The sequence below is a fragment of the Engraulis encrasicolus genome, chromosome 4, assembly GCF_034702125.1.
Source record: "Engraulis encrasicolus isolate BLACKSEA-1 chromosome 4, IST_EnEncr_1.0, whole genome shotgun sequence".
Taxonomy (NCBI): Eukaryota; Metazoa; Chordata; class Actinopteri; order Clupeiformes; family Engraulidae; genus Engraulis; species Engraulis encrasicolus.
In genome coordinates, this window is record NC_085860.1 from 31,626,868 (window position 1) to 31,639,645 (window position 12,778).

At 42.1% G+C, this 12,778-nt stretch overlaps 1 protein-coding gene across 1 annotated transcript in view; it reads right to left on the reverse strand.

The window, feature by feature from the left end:
- magi2b (membrane associated guanylate kinase, WW and PDZ domain containing 2b) overlaps nucleotides 1–12,778 on the reverse strand; it is a 110,603-nt gene that overhangs the window by 48,396 nt on the left and 49,429 nt on the right. The window contains exons 3-6 of the mRNA XM_063197193.1: nucleotides 8,456–8,575; nucleotides 6,163–6,378; nucleotides 4,399–4,621; nucleotides 1,420–1,499 (exon numbers count right to left, since the gene is read on the reverse strand). Coding sequence (XP_063053263.1) covers nucleotides 1,420–1,499; nucleotides 4,399–4,621; nucleotides 6,163–6,378; nucleotides 8,456–8,575 — 639 coding nt within the window. The remainder of the gene's footprint in view (nucleotides 1–1,419; nucleotides 1,500–4,398; nucleotides 4,622–6,162; nucleotides 6,379–8,455; nucleotides 8,576–12,778) is intronic.

Consider the following 12,778-nt stretch of genomic DNA (forward strand, 5'->3'; position numbering starts at 1 on the left):
CCTACTGTTGTAGTAGAGTTTGACAAGACGACCACAGAGTTCATCAATCAGTCAACTGTGTGCCTCAAAGGTCACTGCTAGAAAATTCAACTGCATACAAAAACAATTAAAATGGCCCTGGTAGAAGATTAAAACATGCAGCTTTCATTTTTCAAAAAGGGTTTTTTTCCAAACTGCTTGTCACTTCGTCAACACTTAACATCTTTCAATATTCCTGAAAGATCCATTGGACCAGACAATATTCAATGAAGGTTTTCCCTCGAAGGCAATGAGGGCTGAGCTGTGCTTGTTTTGAAATGACAAAACGGGCCGTGGTAATCAAAATAGCAGTTGCTAAAAGATGCAATGCCCTGCTTTGTTGCTCGAACGACTGGCGAGTGCACATCTCTAATTAGGTCAGATATTTTCATCAGCTCACGCAGAAGCTCACAGACATAGGCCTACACACACACACACACACACACACGCACACGCACACGCACACGCACACGCACACGCACACGCACACGCACACGCACACGCACACGACACGTGCACACACACACACACACACACACACACACACACACACACACACACACACACACACACACACACACACACACACACACACACACACACACACACACACACACACACAAACACACACACACAGAGTTATCCTGGCTGTCACCCTTGAATAAGCAGAGTACAGTATATACAAGCTATATTTGCATGGGTCAGCAAATGCAGTTATTGTCCCTGAGGAAAAACGTATTGATCTTAATGCTCATATATTACTGGATCTACGCTTCAGGACAATCGCCGAAATGAGCAAACCTGAAGACAGGACGTAAACATTACTCATAAGAACTATGTAAATAAATACAATTTCCAAGTGTATTTTCAACATTTTCATAAACTAAATTAAAGATCTCATATGATTGATGAAGGTTCTTCACTCAAGACACAGAGACGGTGAAAAGGCAGAACCTAAAAAAAAATTGGTTAAATGCTCATGCTGTGTTAACTATAATAAATGACATATAGACATATGACATATAGAATACACTATATTTCCCACAAAACTGATCATAACAGATATTTTTCAATTTCTCCTTCACTATTCACTATGGGCTCTGCAAGATCTTGACAACAATATACTCATCTGTTACAACCGACATAATCTACTATAAAAAATATATTTAAAAAAAAATGCTACATGGAGAGCAAGACAGACATAAGCCCCAAGGACAAAACTAGAGTTTTATTTAGTAGGAGTGAAACCAGAGTGTGTGTGTTTTTTTTAGTGTCTGTCGTGACACTATATAACTGATGGCTGAAGAGAGTCGATACCTCACTCCCCACCCCACCTTGTCCCACCTCTCCCCATCCCATCCCGCCCCACCTCACTCTGCATTAAGGCACAGACACACTTACCATCGTCCTCACATTCCTCTGGTGGCTTGGCCTTCTTAGCGAGCCGAGGATCCAGCCACGACGTTGTTTTGGTGTTGTGACTAACAGGAGAATGGGGAGACAGAGAGAGAGAGAGAGAGAGAGAGAGAGAGAGAGAGAGAGAGAGAGAGAGAGAGAGAGAGAGAGAGAAGGGACTTTAATGCATGTTCACTGCCTTGTGTAAAGACCTGTATATGCTCTACCTGTTATAAGTCCTATTATGCCTTTACACTGTGATTACCCAGCACGTGACCACTTCTTCACCACTTGGCATACCTACCACTTATACCTGTCTATGACGACTTTGTATCCAAAACGTTAGGCAACACTGTAGAATGGCTACCAGCAAAAAGCTTTATAAAAGCTTTACTAACAGTTATTAAATAACTAATCATAAATGAGATATTTACAATTTTTTATAAATGAGTAAGAACCGAACTACAATTGCACAGTGGAGTGGGAATTGACTTCTACTGGATGAGCTTCACATCTGTTTGCATGCTGAATACTTAATATACTATATCCAGTGGTTTCATGCCTTCTGGTCTTTGTAGGGCAAACATCCAGGACACATGTGCTGTGCTGTTACTGCTGACTCAACATAGTATTTCTTACTCATGTAGTACAAATATTTGAAAATGTTTTGTTGATAATTAGTTCATTATTTATATGTTATTATAAAGCTTTTTAGGGTAGTTATTCTAAAGTGTTACCAAAAATTACTATAATGACATAACTGCTAATAATAATCGAAATGACTCAAAATGACATGTTTGTATTGTGCTTATCAAAACAGCTTTTTTGTTTTGTTTCAATTTGATAATGAAGCATTTAAAAACATTAACAAAGTTCAAATTGCCACGGCGTAACTACCTTTAACAAAAAAAGGTTGATGAAAACTGCATTTGGGAAACAAACTCTTCATATCTACCTGCATCCTTCCACCAGCAATACTATAATGTAATATCATGTACTTATAAGTACCTACCACTTGACCTAATTCTACAACTAGCATCCAGAATAAGTACTAACTGATACTCCTACATTTTGTGTGCTTCATAATAGTGGTGCATTACTGTATAAAGGCTCTGTGAAAAAAAAGAGAATGGAGGTAGAGAGAGAGGAAATGTCAGTTCATAGAAAAGCTTACGTGTCTGTCCTACTTGCAAAAAACACATGGAGCTTGTAGATCTAGACTGTGTAAGAGCTTCGCACGCCACTGTCAACAAAAGTACCACTGAACACTGCACTTTGCATATTCTACCAGTTAGCATGTATTGTTTTCAATACGACCCAGTGCACCAGCATTGAACTCAACTGCAAGTGGCATGATGATTGCAATTCAGGTCTATTTTTGTCAGCGGCAATGTTCAATGCACAGTGCAGTATTTGTCTGTTATTTTTGGGGGGTTGGGAGCAGCTAAGTGAATATATACAGTATATGCAGATGCAATTCATTCATTATGTGTAATGCAATGTGCATTATGTGTTAGATACTAGACACCATCATTTCCTTTGGGATCAATAAAGTGTCTCGTCTCTACTACTCTACTCTACTCTATCCTACAGCAGGCCCATGGTAAAAAAAAATGTTGAAATCAGAAAGTGCTTTGCATTTAACAAAGAGACTCTCTTAACTCTCTCCTCGTTCACTTTTTCTCTCCTCCTTTCTTTTCTTTCTTTTCCCATCAGCACTTCCCATCAAGGATGGCCACCACAGCCACAGCAGCACACCATCTGCCTCCATCTCCCTAACGCTATCCTCTTCATCTCCCCCTTCTCTTCTCCCAGCCCAGATAACTTCATCTCCTCTCCCACTGCATCCATTAATCACCTCCTTGGTCTTCATCGAGCTGTCCTACCTGGTGGTGCAACAGACTGCAAAAATGGCAGTCAAGTCCTTTTCATCAGGACCCCCTGAAGTATTTAAAGGGGATTTTTTTTGGGGTGGAAAGGAAGATTAAGTATTCCTTGTTCCATCCCCTCGCCTCTTTTTTCTTCATCGCCCACCACTCTGCCCAATCTGTCTCCATCTTACATTACCAGGCATATTTTGCTAAATAAATTAGACACTGTTACCAGGAGGTGATTCATTCTACTCAAACTAAGTCAGCGTGGCATACAGTAATAACTTCATCCGGGAGACGACGTGTGGAGTTGACTTTCCTACTCGCGGGACAGCGCTGAATAGATTCAGACACTTCCAAGCCCTCCAGAGCAGATGGCACTATTAGTTTGTCACCATGGCGCTATATTTAACGCTCTCAGGCTCTGATTACGCCTGCTAACGCGATCAATGCATCAAAGGGTGGGTCACAAAGGATTGAGGGTCACACATTGGAGGTTACAGCACAGGTGCTGCTGTGTGCAGGACTGTTGTGCTGTGGCCAAAATGTGGCCAAAATTCAAATTTGATTAAAAGTTCTGTCAAAACACTTTGAGTAGTTCTGCCCTATTGTCATGGTTCCAAACGCGTAATGCAGTATCAAGGGAATTGAGTCATTTCATATTAACAGGGTTCACGAATCTCATGACACATCAACACCATTTCATAGCTGGGCCAAGCTAATGCTAACGAGTTTGGGTTCGCGCGCGTTGCTGACTGGGGGCGCAACCGAAGACGAGGCAGGTTGGGAGGAGCTCATCTCAGGTCAGAGAAGAACACACTTTATTATGGAAACACGCTAAGCCCCCCACGTTTGGGCTTGCATGCTCATGGGGACCCCGGTTCGAGTCCGGCTGGGGTCGTTTCCCAGTCCTACCCCAAATCTCTCTCCAGCTCATTTCCTGTCTCCTCTCACACTATCCTGTCATAATAAAGGCCCAAAAAGCCCCCAAAACATGCTTTTACAAAAAAAAGGAACACAGAGGACTGTTCCTTTAACTAAGCTTTGTCCTTTGAAATGGATGGGACGGATGGCTTTTATTATCCAAGAATAGCAGCCAAAAAGACCAACATACTCTATGAAGTAGACTTCCCCCTTCTCCGTGTAGGCCATCTCCCAGTTGTCCGGTAGCGGCCCCAGCTCGTCGTTGTCCTGCGAGTCGGCGGGGGACTTGGGGGCCTCGCCCTCCTCCTCCTCGGCGACCTCCGCCGCGGCCAGGGTAGGGGTCTCGGGCGGGCACGAGGGGGGAGCAGCCTCCCCTGAGGCGTCTGTGCTCTTGTCCTCATGTTCGCTGGACTCTGTTGGGCATAGAAGAGGGGAGGAGAAGAGAAGGACAGGAGGATTAGGAGGAGGAGGACAGTGGGTGGGTGACTCACTTGCTCACAATTGTCCTTGTGACTGTGCTGTGGAGTCACAGCATGCCTGCAGGGTAAAGGGCCAGGATGAGCTGCACTGCACTGCACTGCACTGCACGACACGACACAGCACACGAGGAACGAACTCACAACTGAGGTGGAGTGGAGGAGGAGAGGGAGAAGAAGGGACAGGAATGGCAAACTCTCAGCTGCCAATATGGGGAGTGTGTGTGTGTGTGTGTGTGTGTGTGTGTGTGTGTGTGTGTGTGTGTGTGTGTGTGTGTGTGTGTGTGTGTGTGTGTGTGTGTGTGTGTGTGTGTGTGTGTGTGCGTGTGCGTGTGTGCGTGTGTGCGTGTGTGTGTGTGTGTGTGTGCGCGCATGTCTTTAATAGAACATAACTGTTGTATATACAACATATACTGTACATACCGTACATAGGCACTTTTACATTGAACCAATATTTTGAAGCAAAACAATGTAACAAACTATTTCTAAGCAATTGGGATTCTTCATGCAGCAATTATGTCAGCAATTATTCTGCTCGTTGAAATGTTTATGATAGACTACAAACAAGTTCGCTTTGTCAGAAATGACAGTAATTTGCAGTCTACCGTATTTAAATAACTACACGCTACACACTCTAGAGTATGTAGCCTACATGCCGCACGGCTAATTAGAGACAAGTTAAGGTGACGTCAGGCCACGGTGTTATACTGACTATGTAAAGGAAATTACTGTTGTCATGGTGCTTGATTTACAGGACATTACACATTCAGTACAGTCAACAGGAAAAGTATATGGTACTGTAATGGTAAATAAATAATAAAAAGTGAGAGAAATAATTAACAACAAATGATCAAAAACTACTACTTTAATACTATTGTTATCCAAGATTAGGTAAGTCTGGCCTCATAGAATAAAAGCCCATCAAGTTATTAATTATTCTTGTACATTCAGTATAACATGACACTGCTGGTATCAATAGGGTTGTAAATTACTTTCTGATGTAGTTTTGTTTTTAAAACGTGTTGTGTTATGTACCCTAGTATTTTTGACAATCCTAGCTGAGTTGGGGTACATCATTTCAGCTTTCAACTGATAAGCTTCTGAAAGTGACAACCCTGCCATAGTAACAAAATCACCTCTGTTTAGTTCATAAGCGTAATGGAAGAATACTGTACATGACAAGGCTTTGACTTCTTCAGATTGGGGGTTGACACCTCTGATGTTCACAGCTACAGTACGTGTAGGCGATTTTCCTAAATCATTCACTCATCCCAAATTCAACATATTGGTACATCCTCGCATGGAGTTCCTGGATGGATTCAATTTGACAATGTAAAGCTTTGTCACCGAACTGGTAAACTGTGATGATTAACAATTTCATTGCTTTAATTCATTTCTGCTCATTTAGTAGTACTATAGTTCTATCTTGTTGCATTCAATTTGAAAGATGCCACATCTGATGCCTCCAGCTAGCTCACCTGGTGTTATGGCGATGCCGTTACCGTTGACGACAGGGCTCTCTTCCTCCTCCTCCTCGGGTGGCTCGATGCTTTCCTTCTCCATGTTGCTGACCGACTTGTTCCTCTTGCGCTTCCCCTCGGCGCTGGGTCGTGCTCCGGGCAGGATCTGGTCCGTCACATTAAAGAGCATGGAAGAGGGCTCGGCCGGCGGTTTGGGCGTGCCATAGAAGTTCTCTGCAAGCGCAATGAAAACGTACGTAGGGATTTGTGCCATGTGCCATGTTGTGTGTACATGCTGCTGCACACTTCCTGCTGATACAATTTCTCTACTCTAGTCAATTATATCAGCTACCACCAGCTATATACAGTACCATACAATATGTTGATTCACCTGAGAAATCTTAGAAAAGTGCTTCACCACATCCATCCTGGGTAGTCTGGGTAGTTTTGCAACACAAAAAGAAGTCTTGATTGTTTCAGCTATGTGACACATGATTTGGTGACATCTAACCTATGACATCTGATTTGATTTAATGCATATGATGTTTTTGTAGAGCATTTTGTGGAGTTCTTTAGCCTACAAATGTAGATAAGTAGTGCTATAAAGACAAATTTCTATCTAGGGTAGCCTTGCAGCAATGCATTAAGACTCATTAGTTTTTTTCCTAAACATTGTTGGACCAATGTCATTGGTCTAGACTTGTAAACAGTCAATGGATGCACACACTTATTGCTTGCAGAGCCAGCCTGAGAGGTACCATTCCTTGCATTGCACTTGGTCTCGGAAAGCTCACGCTAATGCTGTTTTGTAGCTGGGCAGTTTATCATCTATTTCCTTTAGTATTTTAAAATAAAGCTCAACAAATCCCCTTTTTTTCTCCAGTGTTTGTCAAATGGAGATTACCTTGCTGCACCTCATTTCATCCCTGGGGAAATCAAACCTCCATTAAAACTTCACATTTTATTTCATACTTTCATTATTTTCATTATTTTGTGAGTCTGGGAAAGGAGAGAGAGAGGCTAAATCAGTGCACTGAATAGAGATGTGTGTGGAACCTCATTTCCATAACGGGATGACCCAGAATCAGAGGCAACTGGGGTGCGACAATGGGAATGTGGTCTACTTTACACTGAGGAAAACTGAGGAGATGGAGGAAAAAGGTATCTGCACCTTAACAGCATGTGTGCTGCCCACAGTGTTAAATGATCAAGTAAATTCAATTCCATCAATTAAAAAAAAACATTTGCAGACAGTTGCAAGTATATCATGAATTACGTTGCCTTAAAGGGGTATGCCACTATTTTGGGGCTTAATACAGTTAAAATCGTTGGCCAGGGTTTATAAAGGTGGTAAAGTGTCTTATTTTTCATGTAAGCCGTTGTCTTGCTTTAAGACAAGTTAAAAGAGGGAGCATGTGGCTAAGCTAGTGAAAGTCAATGGATCCGTGTAGCATGCTACATGCTACAGTGATCCATTGACTTTCACTAGCTTAGCTACATACTCCCTCTTTTAACTTGTCTTAAAGCAAGACAACACTTAACATGAAAAATAAGACACTTTACCACCTTTATAAACCCCAGCCAACGATTTTAACTGTATTAAGCCCCAAAATAGTGGCATACCCCTTTAAGTATGAGGTGATATAAAATTATATAATAGGTATATTATTCCTTTTCAAGTCTTGAAATATGAATGAAATCACTGAAGTAAAACACAACAACTTGAGTATACTAGATGAGGCTGCTGCACTGTAGGAAATATGAGTAAGAACGATCAAAGTCCTCCACAACCGCTGCCAAACCTGTTGCCACACTGACTGCCAAGTGCCACTAGTGACAACCATGTGGTTTGCGTTGCACTCGGGCGCAGCACAAGGAACTGAGCCTGATTAAATCGCTCAGTATTTCATGCATAATGACTGCCAGCCAGCAGAGGTCAGCTTTTGAATGTTCAAGAAGCATCTTTAACTAACACCTCAAACATTGTCTTGCAATGTATAATACTGTACAATATATTAGTCTTGTAATGAATATAATGTGTACCTTGTATTGTCTTGCAATCAGGGCTCTAAATTAACACCTGCCAACCGGCCAAATGCTAGTGAAAATTCAGTTTGGCTGGTAGAAAAGAAAGCTCACTAGCCACTTTGACAAGTAGAAAGTGTATGTCCAAATTTGCTGGTGATGAAAAAAGTTAATTTATAGCCCTGTTTGCAATATACATTATGTGCACTGTATTATGTGCAAACTGCTAGACACCATCATTTCCTTCAGTATAAATAAAGCGACTCTACTCTAACATGCTGCTCACCTTCGTATGTTCCACTTTCAAGCAGAGCCCCACTTTTCTCCAGTTCCATAAACCGGTCAACACTCACAAAGTTGTAGTCTAGCCCCGGAACCTCTCCTTCCTTGGGCTGTCTCGTTGTACCTGAAAATGACAGAAACAATGAATGTCAGTGTCCATCAACCACCACACAGAACAAGAGTCAATCTCACACATAAAGAACTGAGTTGTAGACAGCCAGGATTTGTCTGGTTGAGTGGTGCTGTCAGGTAAAAAATACTGTTAACTTAAACAAGACAGATTTAGACTAAGAAATAAGCCATGGGTGAAGTGTGTTTACAGTATTGTGCATATGAGAGGCATTTCTTTAGTCACATTCTTAGGTGCTGTTTCCACGTAGCCAGATATTATTATCTCCTGTTTAGGTGTAAACGCAACGTGGATAAAAATAAAACCTCCATTATAGCAACTGTGTTTTAGCCCCCTAAATGGGCTATTTTTAAAGTCGATTTTTGATATGTCGATTTTAAAACTCTTTACGTGGAAACGGAAGGCCAAAATCAATGCATTTTCAAAAATATCCTGCTACGTGGAAACAGCATCTTAGTGCTTAGCAATGGTGTTCCTCTTTAAAGGAGGTAACAGCTGACACATGGATTGACTGAAGGCACTGGAGACAACCGTATCCTCTACTCAACAATATGACTTGTGCTCTGATGCTTGAAGTAATGATACACAGGGCAGCTTTTTGATCAATGTTTCCTGGCAATGATACTATAAGATTTTATTTGGACAGTTGAACACTACCACACTTTTATCAAGAGAATTGGATGAGCGGAAGACTAAACTATTGTTAACTCTTTCTTTGAGAAAATTTGGAGCCAATCGTGTTGTTGACCAACAACTTCGCCCACAAGCTTGCCCTATGTATAACCTTTAGAGTTATGGATTACTAAACAGACTAAACAAGATGTAAAATAAACCACAAATGCACCCATGTTTGAATAACATGACCTGGATGAATAACAATCTTCACAAACATAAGACGACTTAAGCACCAAACGAGCCAGCTGTGTTTACAACTTCTTGGACCTAATTGAAAACAGGGAACAGGAGGGAGGTGGAGACATTGGCATAGTGACAGCATCTCAAGCACGTCGGAAATGACTTGAAGTGCCCATGGAAACCGAGTTCTGGGGCTGGCTGCCCGACGTTCCCTTCTCTGATCCCACGCTTTGTCTCCACCCACTCACTTCCTGTCACTTCCCTCCCCTCTGAACAGAAGGCAAGACACTAAAATAAACTTCAAACAAACACAAAAAAGTACAAAAAAAACAAACAAACAAACAGTGACATGAGTGGTCTGCTTCCCTCTGTATTACAGTGTAGTGTAGTGTGTGACATATCATTCCCAACCTTATGCTTTCATACTGTAGGCCTACATGTTCACACTGCCTTGTCATATGACCACATGGTTTGACAAAATATGAGTGCTAGTGGTGTTGAATCAAGCAATTACTCAAGACATTTCACTACATTCATGGTCTCACTGCAATTGGGTAGTCTACAGATAATTGTATAAATTACTGAGGAGGACAACAGTCCAACGCCGTTTGTAAACCCTAAAGAAGACAAACTGGTGCCCGACGGACCGACCAACATAACGGCCAACGGACTGACTGACATTATAGTGATGTAGTGCTATATGCAACTAAATAACAGTGTCGCTTCCCTGACGTAATGTCTGGAATTAAATAGCCCGCTGATGCACCACCACTACAACAGGCATCTTTAGTCTGAGGATAAAAACAGAACACAGGACACAGTCTCTGCAACACAGCATATTCAGCACATTCAAATGTTCTTAGCTCATACCCAGCAAGAAATGTCCTCCGTTTACACCTGACCTCTTGTAGACACAGTACAAGTCAACCAGTTCAACATCTCACCCAGGCACATAGCTGCAACGGTGAGATTGCCATGACAACCTGGCACAATGCTGAATTGATTTTTGTAGCAAGACGTTATGTTCAGCATAGCGGAAACCAACTCAAAAAGGCGGAAAATGGCAAAATGCTCTGTGAGCCAAGGGCAAAAGTAGACCATTTGAAAGGGGGAGCAATCAGCTTCATTCGAGAAGATGAATCCGGGCCTTGATGTCATGTCAGCTGCACCTGACCTTTGTCTTTTTTTTAACTTTATTTGATAAGACAGTGTGAGAGGTGGACAAGAAGCGAATTGGGAGAGTGACAGGGAGGGGTCGGCAAAGGACCGGGGCCGGAAATCGAACCCAGGCGAGTGCCCTACCGGTTGGCCACGGCAGGGCCTTGGCCTTTGTCATTTAAGTTGTACCTTGCATCATTAGGGACAAAATCTGTTTTATCGCATAAAAAGTTTCGTATAACATTTTTAAGGCAAGGCAAGGCAGCATTAAGGACCAAGCCAACACAGAAACGTGCAATATGTGACTACTATCCAATCTAGTCTAATTCTGGGTGGACAGAAGGGATAGGAGACAGAGCATGTCTTAACAAAGAGAGCAATGACACAGTCGAGTAACATCTATTAAGATGTAGCAAGGTTGCTCTGTTTTTATTATAACATTATTTCGTGAGATTGATGCAGCCCCAGACTTCCATTTACCACAGGCCAAAAATAAATCGATAAATGAATACAAATCACGGTGGCGAGAAAGGGCGGACTCCCAGGTCCAAGTGAGGTTAGCCCTGGCCCGTTTCCAGCTCTGTGAACAGACCTTATAGCCCCTCCGTCAAAGATAAAAGATCAGGACAAAATAAAGACAGATTTCCCCAAATAAGTTGTGGAAAGTTCATCCATAAAGATGTGCGGAAAAAAGACTAAGAGGCAAATGAAATAGTTATTTCAGTCAACTGTGTGTGTGTGTTTGTAGAATACCCATTAGCCTCTTAACCCAATGCGTCTGCCTTAACATTAAATAAAATGTCCTTGCAGAGGCCCAGGTGGATATTTATCACTGATAAAGTCTGCAGCCTGAGAGACAAATGTCCAATTAACGTACTCTAATGAGTTTTTCAATGGTAAAAAGGGACAGACAACAAATCAGACCCCAAAGCATAAGGCTCCTTTTAAAACATGCATCAGCATGGTGAAAAATATACGTTTCCAGTCATTTTTGCTATGGTTTTTTATTAGCCACAAGCAAGTAACTGTATAAGACTGTATGCACTTCTCTCTGTGTGGGTCCCTCTGTTAGCCTAGTAAACTAGCCCCACCCGCCAGCGGCCAAAATTATTTTTGCCTGCGAGTGGGTCTAGCCTCGGACAATGCCCCAATGCCCTGAATCTGGCAGACCAATCACAACGCAGGAGACTTGATTTCATTTGTTTTGAATCTTTGGATGCAAAGCTGACAATGTTTTGAGGGAGTGACTACAAAGCGTTGGCCAATAGGCACAGACACAGTTTGAAAAACAACGGGTTGTATCCATCAACAATCTTCCGATGTGTCATTCATCGGGGCCAGACTAAATGATGCATTTAATCTCACATTTAGTCTGATTTATCAGGCTATCCCTCTGTATCTCTCTGTATCTCTCTGTATCTCTCTCTCTCTCTCTCTCTCTCTCTCTCTCTCTCTCTCTCTCAGTAAAGTTTTTTTGAGAGTTTTCACATGTTGACCTTGTTTACTTTTTTTTACCAGAGAACATAAAGGGGGAAAAGGATTTCATGCCAGAATGAATACATTGGCAATGAAGAAGTGCTGAGTGAGGTGGGCACAATTTTGGAGGATGAAGTGATTGTGAGTTGCGTATGCGCAGGCAGACTAAAACATTTACAATGCAATGTTGCAGGACAAAGTGATCGTGGATTGTGCATGTGCAGGCTTAAAACATTGACAGCATAGCGTCGCAAGGAGTTGCGCATGCGCAGGCAGACTAAAACATTTACAATGCAATGTTGCAGGACAAAGTGATCGTGGATTGTGCATGTGCAGGCTTAAAACATTGACAGCATAGCGTCGCAAGGATATGTTTCACGTGCGTGTATTTGAACAATTTGTGGAAAAAGATGAAGAAGTGACTTCCATTACTCCACGATGAAGGTAGAAATGGCGTCTAGCTGTGCTACATATTTTTAAGTCAGTAAGTCTTCTTCTTTTTACGTTCTTTGCTTTCAGCAATGGTTGGTCGGTCAGAAAGCGATTTGGGTTTTTTGGAGCATTTGCACACAGTATCGCTCCATTGCCCTTGTTTGTTTGATACACCTAACTATAAGAAGAGTGACAACAAAACAGCAAAACAACAAAAAAATATTGCCTCTTTGTGCAGATGGGCTTGGGCGGTGGGCTTGTTCAGTCTTTGCTGAA